The 21,307-nt window shown below is 50.6% G+C and overlaps 1 protein-coding gene across 1 annotated transcript in view; it reads left to right on the top strand.

Annotated features, from left to right (window-relative positions):
• KDM2A (lysine demethylase 2A) overlaps positions 1 to 20,941 on the top strand; it is a 74,081-nt gene extending 53,140 nt beyond the window's left edge. The window contains exons 11-19 of the mRNA XM_007944947.2: positions 10,546 to 10,629; positions 12,453 to 12,722; positions 13,254 to 13,385; positions 15,094 to 15,183; positions 16,530 to 17,242; positions 18,978 to 19,141; positions 19,576 to 19,734; positions 20,281 to 20,496; positions 20,760 to 20,941. Coding sequence (XP_007943138.2) covers positions 10,546 to 10,629; positions 12,453 to 12,722; positions 13,254 to 13,385; positions 15,094 to 15,183; positions 16,530 to 17,242; positions 18,978 to 19,141; positions 19,576 to 19,734; positions 20,281 to 20,496; positions 20,760 to 20,941 — 2,010 coding nt within the window. The remainder of the gene's footprint in view (positions 1 to 10,545; positions 10,630 to 12,452; positions 12,723 to 13,253; positions 13,386 to 15,093; positions 15,184 to 16,529; positions 17,243 to 18,977; positions 19,142 to 19,575; positions 19,735 to 20,280; positions 20,497 to 20,759) is intronic.
• Positions 20,942 to 21,307: the final 366 nt, after the last annotated feature.

Below are 21,307 nucleotides of genomic sequence, written 5' to 3'. Positions count from 1 at the left end.
ATGTTCTTTTTGATGATGAATGCAACATCATTCTTCTTCAATTTATCTTTCCCAGCATTTCCCAGTAGACTATATGATTGTCTGATTCAGAATGGCTAATACCAGCCCAATGGATAACATGGAAGCTCTGGTAGCATAGTGCCTAAGGCACTTGACTGCTAACAAGAAGGCTGACAATTCAAACCCACCAGCCACTCCTCGAAAGGAAGGTTGGATGATCTACTTCCATAGTGATACTGTCTTGGAACCCAAGGAGGGGTCGCTATGAGTCAGGTCTGACTCGATGGCACATAACAACAACAACAATGGATAACATTGAGAAGAATGAGAATTTCAGAACACTTAATTGTGCTCATGAGGAAGCTGTAAATAGACTAGGAGTCTGTTGTTAGAACAGAACAAGGGGATATACTGCATGGTTTAAAATCAGGAAGGGAGTGCGTCAGGGTTGCATCATTTCACCACACTTACTCAGTCTGTATCTCACTGCCGCCAGGTTGATTTGACTCATGGCGACCCCTCCTTGGGTTTCTGAGGCAGTATCTCTATGGAAGTAGATTGCCCAATCTTCCTTCCAAGGAATGGCTGGTGGGTTTGAATCGTCAGCCTTCTGGTTAGCAATCAAGTGCCTTAGGCACTACACCACTAGAGCCCACTCAATCTATATGTGAGCACATAATCTGAGAAGCTGGACTACATGAAGAAGAGCATGGCATTAGGATTGGAGGAAGACTCATTAAGAACCTGTGATATGCAGGTGATACTTTGCTCAAAGTGAAGAGGACTTGAAGCACTTACTGATGAAGATTAAAGACTACAAGCTGCCATATGGGTTACACCTCAACATAAAGAAAATGAAAATCCTTACAACTGGACCAATAAGCAGCATCATAATATATGCAGAAAAGATTGAAGTTGTCAAAGATTTCATATTACTTGGTTCCACAGTCAACACCAATGGAAGCAGTAGTCAGGAAATCAAATGACATAGTGCACTGGGCAAATCTGCTGCAAAAGACCTCGTTAAAGTGCAGAAGAGCAAAGATGTCTCTTTGAAGACTAAGGTGCACCTAATCCAAGCCATGGTATTTTCAGTAGCCTCAAAGACACATGAGACCTGGACAGTGAATAAGGAAGATTGAAGAAGAGTTGATGCTTTTGAGTTGTTGTGTTGGCAAAGAATACTGAAAGTACCGTGGACTGCCAGAATAACAAACAAATCTGTCCTGGAGGTGGAAATGCAACTGAAATGCCCCTTGGAAGCGAGAATGGCCAGACTTCATCTCACCTACTTTGGTCATTGTTCTGGTTACCTCGTGCTCCTCTGACAAGCGGGATGGCCTTAGCACAGGAGTTTATTCTCTTACAGTTTGGAGGCTTTAAGTCCATGTTCAAAGTGCCAGGCTCTAGGGGCTGGGTGAAGCCCCTCAACCTTGGGGACCAGGTCTGCCTCCTCCTCCCGGCCCGCCGAAGCTAGAGGCTTTTCTTTACTCAGACAGCAGCTGGCTGCTGAAGCTGCCAAGCCCAAGGTTGACAAGTAAAAAGTTACAGTCCCGATGTTACCAAACCGCATGGCAGGCCATTAATTCAGGTTCATTGTAAGTTCCCAGGTCGATAGAGCATGGCAGGCTGCTGAACAATGACACAGCTACATGCAGGGTTCAAGGTGCCATAAGCTAGCTACTGTCCCCGAGGCTTCTCATTATATACAGGAAGCAGACCATATCCCAAAGGCAGCTACTCAGCTGCTTGTGGTGTAGATCCCACCATGGAGTGGATTGCCAGTCTCATCATGGGGAATAACTACCACCAGCTGCCCAGCCACTCAACCAGGCCCAGCCAAGTTGACATACAAACTGAACTACCACAGTCATGTTGTCAGAAGGGACCATTCCCTAGAGAGGGATTGCATGGTTGGTAAAATGGAGAGTCAGTGAAAAGGGGGAAGGCCCCTAGCGTTATGGATTGACACAGTGGCTGCAAGTGTGGACTCAGGTATAGCAAGGATTATGGGGCTAGTACAGGACTGGGCAGTGCTTATTCTGTTGTACATAGGTTTGCTATGGGTCTGAGCCAACTCGGCAGCATGTAACAGCAACAACAACAGCAATACAAGTCCATTTCAGCTCACTAATGCCTCGGATATTGATCTCTAAGAGTGTTCCGTTTATTTTTTTGACAACTTCCAGTTTTCCTAGATTTATTCTTCATATGTTCCACATTCTGATTATTAGTGGATATTTGCAGTTCTTCTCATTTTGGTGCCACATCACCAAAGGAAGTTCCCAAAAGCTTTACTCCATCTGTGTCATTAAGATCGACTCTGCTTTGAGGAAGCAGCTTTTCCCTAGTTGTATGTTGAGTGCCTTCATACCTGAGGTTCTCATCTTCTGGCACTATACCGGACAGTGTTCTGCTGCTATTACTAAGGTTTTCACTGGCAGCTTTTTTTGGAAGTAGATCTTAGGTCCTTCTTCCTAGTCTGTTTTAGTCTGGAAGCTTCACTGAAACCTGTCCACCATGGGTGACCCTGCTGGGATTGGAAATACCGGTGGCATAGTTTCCAGCATCATGGCAATACACATGCCACCACAGTATGATGAACTGACAAGTGGTAGGAAACAAATTTACCCATACTTTTCCAAACTGGCTCACAAACTGGCTGTCACACTCTCTACCAATTCTTGAGTGAGCATCAGACATTTACATTGTCATCTTCTCCATTTTGGTAAAATGTCTATGTAATTATGCAACCTGAGAGTTTGAGGGGGTGTAACATCTTTCTTCTTGTCTGTAGAAATCTCTTTTCTTATGTAGCTTTTCCATTATGGATGCCTGTGGGGAATGTTAATTTGAGACTTTGGGGACTTGTTACCTTGGATATTCACCTTTAGAAACCCTAAGAAAAAAGATTTGTGCATTTATATCTCACTAGCATTAGTTTGGCCTGGATACTTGTATTTCTTGAAAAAGAAAAATCATCTTTTTAGTTCTGAGATAGAACTAAAATAAAATAAAAATCTATAGATAGATTTGACTCCATAGAAGTTGTAGGAAGCAAAAGCCATACTATGATCTAATCATCAATTGTAGAAGGTCAGGTATCAGGATAGTTTAACTCGAGCAGTTAGTAGGGATATTTGAAGAGGCAGAGTGATACAGTGGTCAACCAGGCAAAAATGTAGAAAAAGTGTGGCTCAAATACTAAGCAGAGTGAAAGGAAGCAGGGAGGAGGGGAATGAGCAAAGAAGAAACATAGAAAAAAGGAGGATTGTTACCATTGTGAACTGTGCCTATCAAGAGCTTCCTGTATTTATCGGGATCACCAGGCTGCCATCACTGGCTGAGCTACCCTGACACGAGAAGCTGGACCAGAAGGACCAAGTGGCCGGTGATTAGGTTGGAAGACTCCCTGCAGAGGCTTCTCCATACCTATTTTTGTTTACCCAACAGCCTAGTCAGAAGGCAGCCTTGTTAGGAAACAGAACACATTCAGACCCCAGCTCTGCAGGTAGTTGCACTTAAGATCAAATGGACTCATCATTCCTCGATTTGACCAGTTATGTGTAACCTGAGGTTCAGACATAGTGAGTTCAGAGCTTGAATACTTCTGAGAATCTGAGGGTCACTTAAAGAGAAAAGCACTGGATTGGGTAGGTGCCGACTCCTGGCACAGCTGGGGACTCTGCAGTGCTGGAGGCCTTGGAGCTGATGGCACTGCAGTGGAGGCGGCCAGCAGGCAGACGCTTCCCTTTGCCTGCAGAGAGAGGAATTGCTTCCTGTTGCAACCTGTGTGGCTCAGAAATCACTAGTAGGAGAGCCGTGAGGAGAAGTGGTATGGAGTGATCACTGTATTTATGCCCCAGAAGAAACTGTAGTGGTGTGGTCAGAGAGCTTTGAACATACCAAAATGTTAACTTCCATGGTATTGGGAAAGGAGTCATAGACTAGAAACTAGAAAGGGGTTAGGGAACACAGAGCAATGAGAAGCTGACTCTGGTAACATTCACAAGGTAATGTTCCACTGGGGGGGGGGGGCGTGAGTCACCTTGACTCTTCAGTGTGCAAAAGGTACAATGGGAGCACTCGTGTCCTTGATGTCTGTCGAATAAGGAGGTGGGGCAGGGGGCAGGATGCATAGCCCAGTCCCATTAATTAAGGAAAGAAGTCTGTGTTTGCTGTGCATTGCAGGGGCCCTGGAGGGGTGGACTCGATGCTGACAGCAACTGGGGGGGAGCACCTGGAAGGCTCTGCTTTTAATCAGACCTTGATTGTTTGTTCATGTTTATTTTGGTATTAAAGAAGCTTTCATGTATTGGTGTATCTGGCTGCCCAACTTACTTAATGAAACAAATTCAATCTTATTTCCAGCTTTAACACGTTTTGACAAGCCTGCCAGTCATACTGTGTCACTATCAAAGCTTGCTTCCTTCTCCGTAAGACACTGTCTGCCTCACTGGGGTTGTTGGGAAAATTAATGTTAAAAGTTAGTAAAGTGCTTACTAAACAGTAAGGTTATTATAGAAAAAAAATGTTAAAATCTATGAAACTCACTTGTTCCCTGTGGTGGTTAAAGTTGTGTGTCAGCTTGGCTGGGCTGTTGTTTTGTGGCTGGGCAGCTGGATGCAGTTATCTCCATGATGAGACTGAACGTGGTGCAATCACTTCCGGGGTGGAATCTTCTGTTTGCAGCTGAGTAGCTGCCTCGGGGGTGTGGCCTGCTTCCAGTATGTACGGAGACACTTTGAGAATGGTCTCACGGTTCTTGGCACATCTGGACCCTGCAGGTGGCTCAGTCGTCAGTGGCCTACCATGTTGCCTGCCGGTCTTGGGACTGTTTCTGGACTGGAACTGGTGGCCTGCTGGGTTGCTTGATAATCCTGGGACTGTGCCATTTTACTTGTCGACCTTGGCTTTGCAGCCTCAGCAGCCAGCAGCTGTCTAAGTTAAGAAACGCCTTCAGCTCCAGTGGGCCAGGAGCAAGAGGCAGAGCTAAAGCCCAGGCTCGAGGGGCCTTCACCCAAGTACCTAGAGCCAGCACTTTGAACTCAAGACTTCTAGCCTCCTAAACTGTAAGAGACTAAATCCCTGTTTGTTAGAGCCGTCCACTTGTGGTATTTCTGTTATGGTAGCACTAGAGAACCCAGGCATTCCTCACTGTGAATAATGCCGACCTGCTCTGCAGAACCACGTGTGGTGTTGAGGGGAAATAGGTCGTGGTCCCAGCCCTCACAGGGCTTCCAGTCTAGTGGAGGAGACAGGTACTTGAGTGGCCAGGAAAACATGTGCATTAAAGGTTTCCAGGAACTGTACATGACATGGAGCGTTGCAGGAACACTAGGGGGAGGCTGGTCAACTCTATCCTGGGCTGCGGGAAGGGGCGGGGGCGCCACTCTGCTTAGTTCCCCAGCACGTAAACTGTCCTGTTAGATGACACAGATTGAAGGCTGCAGCATTATGTGAATGGAAAAAGTGCTCTGTTCGTAAGTTTGCAAATTATTCTTAGTGGTATAGTGGGCTACTGCTGCTTTTACCCAAGAGTCTAACCCTTTATTTTATAACTGATTTAAAGATTTACATTAGGCTTCATCCCAGGAGGATGAAGAGGCTGAAGCAGTCATGCTAAGTTCAGTAAATACAGAAAACTAGTCAGAGATTTTCTTCCTCTGACACTTGGAGAGGTGGTTGCAGCATACGAGCTGACAGAAGACCCAGTATGATGGCTCCTCACCCATTAAGCCAGGTGCTTTCTAAAAAAGGAACCTGGACAAATAAAGCCTCATTTGTAGTTTTTATTAATGATAATAATTCACATGTCCCTATTGAGTAGAAAGTGTCAGTTCTCTAATCCAATCATAGGGCGTGTGAGATTAGATTAAAATATTTATAATTCTTTAAAATAGTTTCTTTATATTCCTGTATGATACAATTCCATGGCCTTACTAAGTCTGATCCTTGTTGCCTATCTTTGATTCTGAATTAACAGGAGAGAAGAATGAGGCCTTGTTTGATTTGTGATCTGAGAGTACCTTGAGTGAGTTTCCTGGTGCCCTACCTGGTTTTCGCTTCCTCCTGGTGACCTGTAGAATTTGCACTTGCTGAAGCTTGCACTTTTCTTGTATTTTAGAATAACAGGCTTCTCATAAGTATCTGTACTTTCTCATCCTTCTGGATTAAGTAGCACTGAGGACCACAATGAACAATTTCTGAGAAGATCTCTCAGTAGTAGATTACTGGTAAAAGGTTTTCAAGCATAATAAATTGGTTCACTGTACTCTGGATCTTTGAGTCTTGAGATAAAATACAACTGAGAGGCTTAAACCAAAACCAGATCCACTGATCCTAAGTCAATTCCAATTCATAGTGACCCTAGAGGACAGAGTAGAACTGTTCCAGAGGGTTTCCAAAGTTGTCAGTCTTTACAGAAGCAAAGCCCAAACCACACCCACTGCTGTGTAATCAATCTATTCCAACTCACAGCGCCCCTAGAGGACAGAGTAGAACTTCCCTACTGGATTTCCAATGCTGTCAGTCTTCATGGAAGCAGACTGCCTCATCTTCCTGCTGTGAAGCACAGCAGCCGAGTGCCTTAACCACTGCACCACCAGAACTCCTATGTGATGTGTTTAGCATGACCATATAGACATTTCCAAGAAGAGTTCAAGGGAAAAGCACACCAGTCACCCCTATTTCTAATAAACTACTAGAAAATTAACAGCCTCTGCCTGGCAGAAAACCCCAGGCCCCAGAAAGCCTACTGGGCCACTAGGCTTGCCACCAGAAACTTGCTGAGACGACCGTCTTGGCAATAAGAACGTTGCCAGTGGTTTAAAGCTAAGCTCTTTGTGGCTGAGATGTTTATGTCAAAGCAGCATCTGTAATTTCCAGAAAAGTATTATATTTGTGAGGCCCCAAATGCTGCTCCCAGAGTTGTGTTCCTGCTGTACTTCTCTCGCGCTGCTGACAGGACACTGTAGGTCTCAGCAGGTCACCAGTGCCCCCTCCCTCAGTGGGCGCTGCACTGGCCACAGGTGGTGCCGGGAAGTATGGGGCATGGTGTCTGTCAGAAAGGGGTGTTGAGAAGCCTGATGGAATGCCTAGTGAAGCAGCTTTGACTAGAACAGGAAGTTCTGGGGGTCCTGTCCGTGCACAGGGCGGGGTGTTGTGATGGGGAGAGTCAACATCTTAAACCCTGGTAACAGGAAGCTGATGAGAGGTGAGCAGGCTCACTGGCTTCCTGCAGCAGGGTCAGAGGGCACGCCCTTGAGTCTGCCCAGCCTTGTGCTGTGCTCGGCTCAGCTGGACTTTGGCATGATGGAGCCGCGTGAGGACGGCTGCATGTTGTTGGACGCCGAGTGTTCACAGGAGCACATCGCCAAGTCCTTCCTCCTGCTGGTGGTTTCGAACTGCCAACCTTTTGGTTGCCAACCAAGTACTTAACCACTGCTCCACCAGGGCTCTTTGAGAGTTTCTCAGGCATTTCCTTCGGGTGGTGGAGTTTCTAGTTGTAACCCAAGGCATGTGATGTGGAAGTCATTGATCTCAAACAGACGTTATTTTACTGAATATCTCAGTAGTGGTTAAAATGTGTCGTTTCTGAAGGTATTTCTGGAAGCATATATGTCAGTTCTGGAATAGTTTGGGCTGCGGCAAAGTGATGGTGTCCGTGAAGGCAGGGAAAGCCGGGGTGTGCGCCTGGGAGGGGGGCAGCTCCAGAGCAAGTTCACCCATGGGTGCTGGACTGGGCCCCTTCAGGTGGGTGCCTGAGGGAGGCAAGGAGAGGGAGAAGTGGTGTACGGCCAGCTGAGCACTCCAGCCGGGACAATAAGAGGTGGCCCTGCGGGGAAGGGTGTGGACGAGACAAGGACAAATGTGGGACAAGATGTGAGATGTGGAATGGGTTAAAGCCGCCCTTTCCCCGCTGGCGCCTGGTGGAGTCAGCCCAGCCGGCCCCGGCTTCTCCGATTGCAGGGCGGCGGCAGGCGGGCCCCTCCCGCAGCTCCTCCAATGGCAAGGGGGCGTCCCGCTCGCTGCCCGCCCTCCTCCTCCCTCCCGGCTGCAGCAGCCTGGGCCGCGGCTGGCTCGCGGCTCCCCGCCTGCCGCCTTCCGTTGCAAAGCATTTCTGGGAGCTGCATGTGGGTGACGCAGCAGCATTGTTCGCAGGCACAGCACAGGAAGCCGCGCGGGTTGAGGGCTCACAGGGAGCTCCGCTGGGAGCCTTCAGGGCTCGAGCTGGGCTGCCCTGCCGCGGGCTTCAGGGAGCTTCCAGAATGTTCAAGTAAAGCGGATTTTCCTGGAGGCAGACGATCCAACTCCTTCAGCACAACTTCCAGTACAGAAAAGAAAACAAAGACACTGGGGAAACTTCAACCAAGAGCCTCAGCAGCTCCCAAGCAACGAGACACAAGGTCAGGCAGGCGGGCTGCAGCCCTTTCTGTTCTGGGGTGGTGTGTGTGACTGGGGGGACTGTCTCAGCCAAGAGGCAGAAGAACTGCCTGCTGGGCTGGCCGAGGACAGTGCTGGGTGACTTTTGGTGGTCGGGCCATCACTGCACTTGTTCCTCACCTGGTGGAATGTGCTTTTGAATCGGGTTTCTCAGCTTTGGGGACTCCTCTCCCCTTCTCAGCCCAGACAGTCTCTTGTCTCGTCCCCTTCCTGTGATCTGTGGGGTGCGAGCTTAGGTTTGAATGTTCTCCCAGATGTGGGAGTCCAGACAGTCGTCTGCCTTTCGCACCCCTCCCCTGTGCCCCCACCCCCAAGTCCCCGCTGCCATGAGGGCGGTGGATTCTTTATGTGGTTCTGGAAGGGCTCAGCTGGACTGTGCTTTTTTTTTTTCCCTGAGAGCAGGGCGTGCTTGGTTGAACGGACCAGCAAAATCGGGCTTGGGGGGGATCTGCAAGCCCCCACACCCCGTCACCGAGCCGTGGATGTGCGCACAGCTGCCCCAGCAGACAGTTTCTCCACCCACTGGCCCAATCCCCCGCAGGTTCCGCAGGTAGAGTTAGACTGCATGGGTGAGAACAGCGAAGTTCCCTTCCCACTCTGTGCGGTCTGTTTTGCTGAGAGTGGAAAGTCCCTGTTTGTGGACAGCACAGCTCTCGGGTAGAGGAAATGGGCAGAGTCCTGCTCGGTGCAGGGGGTGGGGGAGGGGAGCTGGGCGCTCCCAGAACACGTCTTGAATGGAGCTGGATTTTCACCCTGGGGAGTTCGGGAGCCCGTACCACAGCCCTGTCCCACGTGGCATGCACCCCGCCTCTTCACCCCCACGCAGTGTGGTGCGAACAGGAGGCTCCGGAATAGGGTGCCATAGCAACTCGAAGTAAATAAAACGGCTGCAAATGAAATCTGTTTGGGGGGGGCGAGAGGCATCTGGAGGCTTGGCAAAGGAAGTCTTCGTGGAGGAGCTTCTTGGGTTTGAGTTAGAGGGTCCTTCCCAGTCCCCGACTCTGGGATTTGGAACTTGATCCTCAGGCTAAGGATGAAAGAGCTCTGTAACAGAACGCCTCCTGCTTCAGCAAGTCCTGGTCTCTAGGCACAGAGCCCACGGGATTAGGGGAATGGTTGTTAGGGATGCCCCAGGCACTCTGACCTGTCCAGGATCAAAGTTTAGGCTTCTCTGAAACAGTTAATACCCTGCATATACTTGAGGCGGTCAGGGAGGGGACAGTGTCACCTGCCTCTGGGTTACCTTCTGCTGTTGCCATTGCCTTAGGGCTCCTGAGGTCAGAGGATGGGGGATTTCATTGGCTCAGAGGTTTGGGCTTCACTAAGTTCTGTTTAAAACATAAAAGGTTTGATTCAAACTAACACTCAGCCAGTGTGATTCACATAACTCCCTCCAGTCATCCAGACTAGATTGGCTGAAACCTTGAGAACTCATCCCAAAGATTGTTTCTGCTCCACTTTTAAGAATAAAGGCAAATAACTCTGTGTGTGTGTGTGTGTGTGAGAGAGAGAGAGAGAGAGAGAGAGAGGAGAAAGACAGACAGACAGATGGGGTTGTTCTGAGATTGTGATGTCTATAATCAGCCTTAGAAGAACAGGCCTGAGTTGAATAAGGATGTGGAGGCTCTGGTGTTCGTTTTGTTTAATTCTGTATTAGCCAGTCATTTCTATACCACTTTGCTTCCATCTGCAAAATGAGGGCACTACTTTACTACCTGAAATTAAGTGGTGTAGAAAAGGAAAAGGGTGATACCTGTAAAGATTTACTGTCAGCCTGTGGGACTGCAGGGCAAGTAGCACTTGTCACCACAGCACCTGCTTCTCGAGAGGAAGTGTCAGCAGGACAGGAATACCCAAAGGCTGGAAGCAAAGGTGAGCGCAGCCCCAGTAGGACCACACTCATCTAAGTTTGCATTTCTCTTTCATCCCTGATTTACTTGTTTTGAGTTGAGTCTCTCTATGAAGGAAAAACATGAAGCGTTACTAGCTTGCCCTCCTCTCGGTGCTTGGGGAGCTGAAGCTAACCCTGGATGCTGTTGGGATGCTTGGCTCTTTGTTCACCGTGGCCTGCTTCTCCCCCTTCTTCTGTCTCACCCTTAGATTTTGCTGGAGGAGCTTGCCAACAGTGACCCCAAGTTAGCCCTCACTGGAGTCCCTATAGTACAGTGGCCGAAAAGGGATAAGGTAAGAAACTTCTGCTGGATCTTCAAGCTGCTTCAGCGTGTTGCTGACTGGTAACTGCCGTTCCAGGAAGAAAAACAACTAGAGAGCAGACAGCTTTTCTGGATTCATACAAACTGACAGAAAATGATGACTGTGTTTTGCGTTGATTCTTAGGGTAATCAGCTGTCTTTGGAGGTGATGGTCTTAACGGACCCATCAGACTGGGGGGCTGCCCTCCAGATTCAGATGTCAGGCTGTGCACTTGGTCCCCAGAATGGCCTGGTCCCTGTTTTCTGAACCGGTGGCTCAGTTATCCTCATAGATGAGGTTTCAAGTGAATTGAAGTAATTATCTATCTGTTCAGAAGGCTGGAGAGGCAGGGCAATGTCTGTCTTGTAGGATTACCATGCTCTCAAGACCCCCTGAATGTGAACTTTTCAGCATGGACTTGAAAAGAGAAGAAAAAGTTTACCCATCAGCAATGAATTGTCAGTTGTGCATTTTAAAGACCTCTTGAGTTGTTGTTGTTGTTGTTATGTGCCGTCGAGTCGGCCTCGACTCATAGCGACCCCTCCTTGGGTTTCTGAGGCAGTTATCACTACGGAAGTAGGATTGCCCAACCTTCCTTCCGAGGAGTGGCTGGTGGGTTTGAACCGCCAGCCGTCTGGTTAGCAGGCAAATGTCTTAGCCACTATGCTACCAGAGCTCCCAGTTCCTGTTAATACTTTCCCATGTTGTCCTCTATCAAGGTTATTAAGTAAAAGCAAGTGGTAGCATTCTAATCATGGCTAGGAGGCTGGTGGAGAAATGACACCCCACTTTGGTGCTCCCCAGCAGAAACATGCAAAGTCATTATGTCCCAGTGCTGTTTAGGCAGCATGTAAAGTGTGATGCTGAAAAATGTCTTGGCAGTGCCACCTTCTCCTCCCTCACTGGAGAGCCCACCTGGCCTCTTGGCACATGGGACCTGCCTCAGAGCAGTACAGTTACCTCTGGCTCTTGAGTATTTTGTCTCGGAAAAGTATTTAAAAGCATAGTTGTAAATTAAAGACATTTTAAGAGACATGGTCCTTATCTTTGGAAAGATCACTAGAGTAAATATGTAAGTGTTAAAGTTATTAATAAATGCCTAGAAATTTATTCCACGCTTAAAATGCTATTGGAGTGTCTGCTGCATACCAGGGCTTCAAACCGGTTCATTCTGGTTTGACCCCCTGCTGTTGGGGTTGCCCTATCCACCCCAGATACACCAAATCAGAATCTACAGTTTAACAAGATCACCAAGTGATTCTCCACAAGCATCATCTGCGGATCTGTAGGAATCACCTGGTTCAAAGCTCTGTGTGTACAAGGTTGTAGGCTTCAATTGTAGGCTGAGAACTAGAGAGATGAACATGACTGATCTTACCCTCCAGTAATTTACTATAATACTATGTAATATTATTTAGGATAAGGAAATACTAGAGTGATGGTCCATGGTGCTTATCCAGAAAGCTTCAGAGAGGGATGTGGCTGATAGTAAACTGTGAAGGCTTAGGACAGGGTTGGCACACTTTTTCTGTAAAGATCAAGTTAGTAAATACTTTAGGTTTTGCGGGGCATATGATTTCTAGCAACTTCTCAGTTCTGCTGTTGTAGCATAAGAGTAGCCATAGACAGGACATACACCAATGAGCATGACTGTGTTCCAGTAAAACTTTTATTTACAAAAACAGGCTGCTGGCCAGATTTGGCCCATGGGCTGTAGTTTGCCAACCCCTGGACAAGGTATACTACCATGTAATTTACTCTCACCAGTCCCTAAAGCTACCTGATCTATTTGACCTCATATTCTCTCTTTCCAGCTTAAATTCCCCTCTAGGCCAAAGGTGCGGGTTCCTACCATCCCCATCACAAAGCCTCACACTATGAAACCAGCTCCACGGTTAACACCTGTGAGGCCGGCTGCTGCCTCTCCCATCGTGTCAGGAGCTAGACGGCGACGAGTGCGGTGTCGAAAATGCAAAGCCTGCGTCCAGGGGGAATGTGGTGTCTGCCACTACTGCAGGGACATGAAGAAGTTTGGGGGGCCCGGGCGCATGAAGCAGTCCTGTGTCCTCCGGCAGTGCTTGGCAGTGAGTGTTCTGAAGGGTAGAGAATGGGGGCGGGGCCAAGGGGCCTAAGTACACGTGGTGTAGAGGAAAGTCTTTACTCCTCTACTCCTGGGGTTTGGAAGAAAGGTCTCCAACACTAAAGATGAGCTAATCTTTCAGTCTTGTCCAATTTTCAAACAAGACACCAGCATTTGAAGGACAGATCAGTGCCCTTTGTTAGAACAAGGACAGGTCAACTAAAAGGACATTTGAAAAATAAACTAGTCCCTAGTGGTCTAAAGGTTAACAGTTCAAATTCACCCAGAGGCACCTTGGAAGAAAGCCAGGGAGATCTGCTTCCAAAAGATGGCAGCCATCAAAAGCCCTGTCGAGCATGATTCTACTCTGTCTGACACACGTGGGGTTGCCAGGGGCCAGAGGAGACTTTGGTAGCACCTGGATTGGTTTTTTGATTAGAGACATACAAGAACCAAATCATCCATCTTCAGTTAAAAGGAAGCCTGAAATGATAAGGATCTAAGTCTCTTCACTTTCTGTCTTTGTTCCCTTCAGCCTAGGCTGCCTCACTCAGTCACGTGTTCCCTCTGTGGCGAGGTAGATCAGAATGAGGAGACACAGGACTTCGAGAAGAAGCTCATGGAATGCTGTATCTGCAACGAGATAGTCCATCCGGGCTGCCTCCAGGTGAGCATCCGGGCTGTCTGCAGGGGAGCAGGGGCTTGAGTTCCCAGAGCCCCCTCTGACAAACCACTGAAGACCCTGAGTCAAGCCATAGAAAAGTGGGATATGTTACACACGAGGTTGCCGCCATCCCTCCTGTAGGAAGTAGCTCTGTGATTGTGAAGACATCTAACATCAGTCCCTTTATTCAGTTGTCTGCTATGTGTCAGGCACTGTGCTCAGCCCCAAGGACAGAACAGTGACCACTCGTGGAGGTTACAGTCTGGAGTCTGGAGGCTGTTTCAGAGTCCCCAGGCCATCGTGAAACTGCTTAGTGTCTTTGGGATGCCTCACCTTTAAGTATTGCTGCACGCTTCGGCACACCTCTGGATAGTAGTCCCTGGGAGATGCTGAGGGCAATGGGGGCTGACATTTAATGAGTGCTTAATCTGTTTCAGGCTTAGTGCACAGCTGAGGGCCTTAGAAAAAAACAAGGTGGTATAGACCTCACCCTGAGATTGATTTAAGTGGTCAGTGTTCTCCCAGAGCCCCCTCGTGGTTCTAATGCAGCCAATCAGAGAACCACCGTTTACATGAATTCTCTTGTTGAATCTTTCAGACTGCCTGTAAAGTTGGGGCTACAGTGTTTCTCCTTATTTCTTTAAAGTATGTCAATGCTGGGGCTTTCTTGGCCCTTCCAGATGTCAGCTGTGTCATGACTGCCACCTGACAGGCAGTGACCCGAGGACGCTGTCACTTGTGGGAAGCATCCCAATTCCAGAGCAATTAAAATGTGGAAACATACACATCTTAAAGTGGATGACACGTGTTCTCCCCACGTTACAGGCACTGGTAGTGGTCATCCTCACCACAACCTGTGACGTGGATAGTGTTATTTGTCCCCATTTCACAGTTGGCGAACACTGAGTCAGAAAGACTTCCGGTCGGCCACCTGCTGAGAACTTGCCTTTGTACCCCAGCTACACTGAATCAGAATTTACATTTTAACAAGATCCCCAGGGGCTTCTTGTAGATCTTGTTAAAATGTAGGTCCTGATTCAGTGCATCTAGACTGGGAAGGCAAGTTCTCAGCAGAGGCGGCTCCATTTGAACTTGTTTGAAGCCCTGATAACTGCTGTGCCCCACATCACACAACCCTGTTCCTGAGTGTTCAGTTCTTTTTGCAAAGTGACATGGCTCCCTCCAAAGAAGAGACCCCACTTGATGTAAGCCTCTCCTGATGGAGACTAATTTTGATCAGGCATCCAGGTGTGAGGGTGACCAGTTTTCTGCTGGTGGGGAATGGGTATCCATGCCATTTAGGGCCCCTCCCTGGGGCATCACAGTTACCCTAGCCTGGAATGGCTCTTGGTCTTTCTTCCTTCATAGAGCAATTTTCTTAGAAATGGTTCCTCCCAAGCACAGTGGTTTTGTTGTTGTTTTGGTTTGTGTGTTTGATAAAGGAGGCAGGTTTTTTAAATGATTTTTTAACATCCCTCGGCCTACAAGATGCGCTGCTGGTGCAGTGGTTAAAGCATTTAGCTGCTAACCATAAGCTTGGCGGTTCAAACACCCCAGCTATTCCACGGGAAAAAGAAGAGGCAGTCTGCTTCCGTGAAGATTGACAGCCTTGGAAACCCTGCGGGGCAGTTCCACTCTGTCCTCTAGGGGCGCTATGAGTCAGAATCAACTCCACCGCACCGGGTTTAGCAGTCGGTCTCTCTGCTTACAGATGGATGGAGAGGGGTTGCTTAACGAGGAATTGCCAAATTGCTGGGAGTGTCCAAAGTGCTACCAGGAGGACAACTCGGAGAAAGCTCAGGTAAGGGGACTTTTTCTACACTTGCATGGTGAGGAGAAAGGAAGTGGCGAGTGTGGGAGATGGCTACACGTTTCCCTCAGCAGCTTCACTGACATGGTTTCTCTGGCCTGGGAGACTGGTGTTTGGTTTTGTATGAGATCTCTTTTCTCTGGTTAATTACTGTATTTCCTTTGGTTTAAGTTTTAATGTTTGTGTTCTTTTCTGTTGTGTTGAATATGGTTCCACTTGAGATCTACGAATTCCTGGAGTCTCTGTACTCTGGGACCCTAGAAAGAGGACCCCAGCTGGGCTGTTAGGAGGCACATGGTTAGCAGGCTCCTGAGGACTAAACCTGGAGGGGATGCCGTGGCCTGAGGCAGCCAGTAAATACAGCTGTGTACTAGAGTTTCCATTTGAGCAGGTTCACATTTTTGTCATCTTCACCCTGTGGCCTTGCAGAAAGCCCTGCCCACGTGCCTGGATATGTCCTAGGAAGGCAGCCCTTCCCCCAGAGGTGGCCAGCACCATGACCTTGGCCCAGAGCAGCTGACCATAATGGCTACTAGTAATATATATCAGCCAGAAGGACTCTGATTACTCAGGCCTGTCAAGGCAGGACCTGCTAAGGGTACATACAGAAAGAGGCAGGCTGACCTAATGTCAGTCACCATGACTACAACCCCTGCAGGTACATTGCACAGGAGCAGAGAAGAGGCTCAGGGACTTTCCCTACCTTCTTCCCTCTTCCTCTTTCTGCTGGCGTCCTCGAGTTCATATGGCTGGTTGAGCAGAAAGAAAAGGAACAGAAACTGGTGTTGTTGCTTAGGGATATGAAGTGTCTCCTTCAGGAGACTCTGAACTACTGGGTGGTTCCTGGTGGTTCCTGGTGGGGCCTGTATGAGGCTCTGTCACAGCCCAGCCAGGGTGCTGTGGAGTACATGTGCCACAGGACAGGGCTGTGGTCCTTCAAGGAATGTTGGCCTCCGTTCCTCAATCTCTCCCTGAGCAGACGGTCTCTGGTGGCAGTGCAGTTTCCTCAAAAGTTGGGACAAGAGGGGAATAAGGGGGAATGGGTTTGAAATCAAGCTGCCTGCAATCTGGATCCCAGTCCTGGCCCAGGCAGGCTTCCCAGCCACCTCAGGGAGGTTTCTGCTCGGGCGCAGTCTTGTGCTTACTGTTGGCCGCAGAGTCTAGATCACAGCTTCTCAGGAGACCACCCTTGAGCACTCGATGTCCCTCTGCCCAGAGACCAGTGATCAGTGGTCTTGGTGCTGAGTGCCACAGTGAGCCCCACCCCCACCCCTGTCAATCCTGAGGGTTTGGAAGAAGGGGGGCCCTGACCTTGGTTTCTCGGGCCTGTTTTGCAGAAGCGGAAGATGGAAGAGAGTGATGACGAAGCCGTGCAAGCCAAAGTCCTGCGGCCCCTGCGGAGCTGCGACGAGCCCCTCACGCCCCCGCCCCACTCACCCACCTCCATGCTGCAGCTCATCCATGACCCGGTCTCCCCCCGGGGTATGGTGACTCGGTCATCGCCTGGGGCTGGCCCCAGCGACCACCACAGCGCCAGCCGTGATGAGCGCTTCAAACGGCGGCAGTTGCTGCGGCTGCAGGCCACAGAGCGCACCATGGTACGGGAAAAGGAGAACAATCCCAGCGGCAAAAAGGAGCTGTCTGAAGTTGAGAAAGCCAAGATCCGGGGATCGTACCTCACTGTCACGCTGCAGAGGCCCACCAAAGAGCTCCACGGGACATCCATTGTGCCCAAGCTGCAGGCCATCACGGCCGCCTCTGGCAACCTTCGCCACTCCCCCCGTGTGCTAGTGCAGCACTGCCCAGCCCGAGCCCCCCAGCGTGGGGACGAGGAGGGGCTGGGGGGGGAGGAGGAGGACGAGGAGGAGGCGGAGGAGGACGAGGACAGTGCAGAGGAGGGGGGTGCGGCCAGGCTGAACGGCCGGGGCAGTCGGGCTCAGGACGGAGACGAGAGCTGGATGCAGCGGGAGGTCTGGATGTCTGTCTTCCGCTACCTCAGCCGCAGAGAACTTTGTGAATGTATGCGCGTGTGCAAGACGTGGTATAAATGGTGAGCAGGGAGTCACGGGCTCAGGAACGGGCGCGGGAAAGGTGGCAGGTTTCCGTAGAGAGCAGCAGCTGAAGGCTCGCTGGGTCCCGTTTCCCGACAGTGGGTCGGTCCTGTTACAAACGGGCCGGTGGTGCCCACAGACGTCATCGGGGAAATTTGGCCTTTTGCCTCCTCTCCCTGCTCTGTACTTTGTCCTCTGTCATCGTTGATGGTGGGCAACTGATTTGGGGGATTGTGCCAAAGCTTAGAGTTTTAAGGGCTGCAAGTTTGCTCCCAAGTCAGCTGGACTCGGCGTGGATCGTGAGAGCCTGTGGTGTGCCCTGGGCTGGTGTCACAGGTGGCTAGTTTCCAAGCACCTTCTGTTCCTCTCTGTCTCCTGGTAAAGGGAGGTACCCCTGCTTCTCACGATGGACGTGCAGGTGCTGCTGGGGCTGATGCTTCGCCCAGACAGAAGCGAAGGCCCTCTCTCTGGCACAGAGTTCTTGAGACGAGATGTCTTTCTGAACAAGCCCTGTCGTTTTAGGCAGGTGGGAAAAAGTCCCTCATGGTGATGAGCGCAGGTGCCTAGGGCATTGCTGGGTTCTCCCTAAGCTTCTGGGTCCCGCAGTGCACCCTCTCTCCATGGGGAACAGCCTGTCGCAGCAGTTCTGTGTGGTGCCCAAGCCAGCGCCAGTGCCTGGGAACAAGCAGAAATGCAGGTTCTCAGGGCGCCCCCTCCAGGCTTCTGGAATGGCTCTCTACGGGGGGCCCAGCGGTCCGTTCAGCTGGCTTTCCAGAGATGCTGAGACTTGCCGATGCTTGACAACCACTGAGTTCTTACAGATTGTTCGTTTCTGCCCTGGGAGTTTCTTTCATGTGCAGTTAGTGAAATTTTTGCCACCTTTAAAGAAAAACTCTGTTCTTTGCTGACATGAGTTTGTTTCTCAAATCTGAGTTGATATGTAATCTCCCAAAATTTTCTTAATGTTTCTGTGTGGCTCACAGGCCTGCCTGGCTTGATGCCTTGGTTTCCTTGCTGAAACGAGTAAGGCTCGCATTCTCTGCCCTTGCTCCAGCCAGGCGGGGCAGGCAAACGTTACAGCAGAGCCGCACAGTGCCACGCTGTTTGTGGCGTGTGGACTGTGGACTGCACCAGAAAGGCAGCCCCTCCCTTTCAGCTCTGGTCTGCACTGCCGAAAAAGTCAGGAACACCAGGCAGACACCCACGGTGGGCGAGGCCTCTAGGCTGGTGACCAGGAGCTGCTAGGCCAGACCCGGGCATGGGCTGTTTCTAGAGCACCAGGCCCGGTGCACTGTAAAATGCTTCGAGAAGCTCCCTGCTTCTCCGGCAGCTGGGGGCCACTGACAGAGGAAAGGTGGAGGCCAGCTGGGGAGCCTCAGGCAGTGAGAAGTCAAGAAACTTGACTGCTCCCAGGTGCACCTTCTGAGCCTCACCATTTTAGTGCAGATTGGAAGCAATGTAGTGTTGTATTCTCTTGAGTAAATCATGGTGAACTGGTCACAATGTACACTGATATGCAGGGCCCTATGTAATTTAGTTGCTGTAGGCAACTATGGGCCAAAGTATTCTCTGTGGCAAAAAAATGACAGGACATGATCCTCGTAGAAGGACCTGGGGAGTGGGATGCTCCAGGTGCTCTGCTTTTCCCAGAAGCCCCCAGCAGTCCAGTGATAGGACTGCCTTTGACAGAGCTGTCAGGTGTGTGATCGCTAATTCTCTGCCCTTGTGTCACAGGTGCTGTGACAAGAGACTTTGGACAAAAATTGACTTGAGCAGGTGTAAGGCTATCGTACCCCAGGCTCTCAGTGGCATCATCAAGAGGCAGCCAGTCAGCCTTGACCTCAGTTGGACCAACATCTCCAAAAAGCAACTGACGTGGCTTGTCAACAGGCTACCAGGTGAGCAGCCCTGCCTTTGTCCCACCGGATGCTCGGAGGGAGCAGTCAGGGAGCAATGGCATTGGGAAACCTCTCAGAATGGCTTCAGGGCAATTTAGGGCCGTGGCCTCATGCTGTTGCTGCCCTACTGCTTAGCAGGAGACAGCAGGCCAGTGTCTGCACCTGACGACAAAGAGCAAGGGACCCTGGCGGGGACACCAAGGCACATGCTGCCTTCCTCAGCTCCTTGTAAGCCCTTGTTCTCCTTGGGAAATAGAAAGTCATTGTCACTTGCGTTGCTGTAGTAGGAACTAAGCAATCCGCATCGGCGTAGCAGCCATGAGATGGCACGCAGGAAAGCCTGGGGCTGGGGATCCATTTGCCTCTCGGGATCAGCTTGGCGTGGTTGGGGGACAGAGGGTGTGATTGCGCATCATTCTTCCCACCTTTGGCAGGACTGAAAGACCTCCTTCTGGCGGGCTGCTCCTGGTCTGCCGTCTCAGCCCTTAGCACCTCCAGCTGCCCCCTTCTCAGGACCCTGGATCTTCGGTGGGCAGTAGGAATCAAGGACCCTCAGATTCGAGATTTGCTAACTCCACCAGCTGATAAACCAGGTAGAATGTGGGCCTGACTTTGCTGTTCTTGGGGTAGTTCTGTCTTTGGACAGACCTGGTTCTTAGAAGTGAAGGTGGTCTCAGGAAGATGTTATACACGAAGAGAGTGTGAGCAGAGTGGGGGACTGTATGCAGGTGCAGGTTAACTATTTACTGGCAGACAATGGTCTCCAAACAAAGGAGTGACTCCATTTTGTGGGACTGAGGGACTGAGGGCCTGAGGAAGTCTGGGAAGGCTTAGTGGTTGAGGTGGAATGGCAAAAGCTGTTGACATGAGGGTGTGGGAAGGGGCGGAGCATTCCAAACATACCCTTTTGCTGTGTAAGTAAGGCACAATCTAGCAGCTGGGAAAAAAGGAAACTTGTCTGGTTTCTTAGAAACGGCCCCCACCCACTGCTAACTCCCTGAAGGCAGGCCTGGGTGTGGGCAGTTCTGCTGCTTAGCACTAAGGGGCCTGGCCAGCAAGGAGCAGAAGCTGCCCAGAGCGCTGGCTAGGGGTTAGAGTGTTAAGAGTCTTGATCTAGGTGCCTCCCGTTGCCCGTGCAGGTCAGGACAATCGCAGCAAGCTCCGGAACATGACCGACTTCCGGCTGGCAGGCCTTGACATCACGGACGCCACACTTCGCCTCATCATCCGTCACATGCCCCTCCTGTCTCGACTCGACCTCAGTCACTGCAGCCACCTTACAGACCAGTCCTCCAATCTGCTCACCGCCGTCGGGTCTTCCACACGCTACTCCCTCACGGAGCTCAACATGGCAGGTGTGCAGTTGTGGGCATGCGATAAGCACAGCCACCCTGTGGCTGCTGTTTGGCAGCTGTGCAGCCCTTGGGCCCTTGGTCACACAGTGTGCGGGGGCTGCGAGAGGCCACCACCTTGAGAGCACTCTGGTCCAGGAGCCAGGTGGCTGGGGACTAGGCGGGCTTCTGTGGAGCATTGTAAGGGAGGCAGGCACCCCTAGAGGGCAAGGGGGGCTGGGGGCTTACAGGCACTGAGCACGGCTCTCCTGGCACTTTCCCCACAGGTTGCAATAAATTGACAGACCAGACCCTGATCTACCTGCGGCGCATTGCCAACGTCACCTTGATTGACCTTCGAGGATGCAAGCAGATTACTCGGAAAGCCTGTGAGCACTTCATCTCAGACTTGTCCATCAATAGCCTCTACTGCCTGTCTGACGAGAAGCTGATCCAGAAGATCAGCTAAGAGCCGCCCAGCCCAGACGGAACAGGAAACGACCTTCCCGCTTCCCTGAGAGGAGAGCCTCTACCCGACCCCGAATGGGCTCTGAGGCCAGTGGCACACTCCCTCTCCGCTCCCCCGTCCCGTGAGCCTTTCCCCCTCCAGGCGGGGCAGGGTGGGTGGTGGACACCAGGCTTACCCGCTGCTTCTCTCTTTGCAAGGAGGAGGGAGTAGCCCCTTGATCTGAGGGAGAGCGCAGGCTGTGTGCTGTCGAGGTGCCTGCCCGCCCGCCCACCAGGAGGCTGGGCTCTCAGTTTGGGGGTGTTTGTGCCAGGGTCATCCGCACTGGGCACTGGGCCCTGGGCCGTCAGCCCTCCTCCCACCAGTGGG

The sequence above is a fragment of the Orycteropus afer genome, unplaced genomic scaffold (assembly GCF_000298275.1).
Source record: "Orycteropus afer afer isolate SDZICR_OR568_19922 unplaced genomic scaffold, OryAfe1.0 scaffold00130, whole genome shotgun sequence".
In the NCBI taxonomy this organism is placed as follows: domain Eukaryota; kingdom Metazoa; phylum Chordata; class Mammalia; order Tubulidentata; family Orycteropodidae; genus Orycteropus; species Orycteropus afer.
This window is presented reverse-complemented; position numbering and strand designations above follow the sequence as displayed.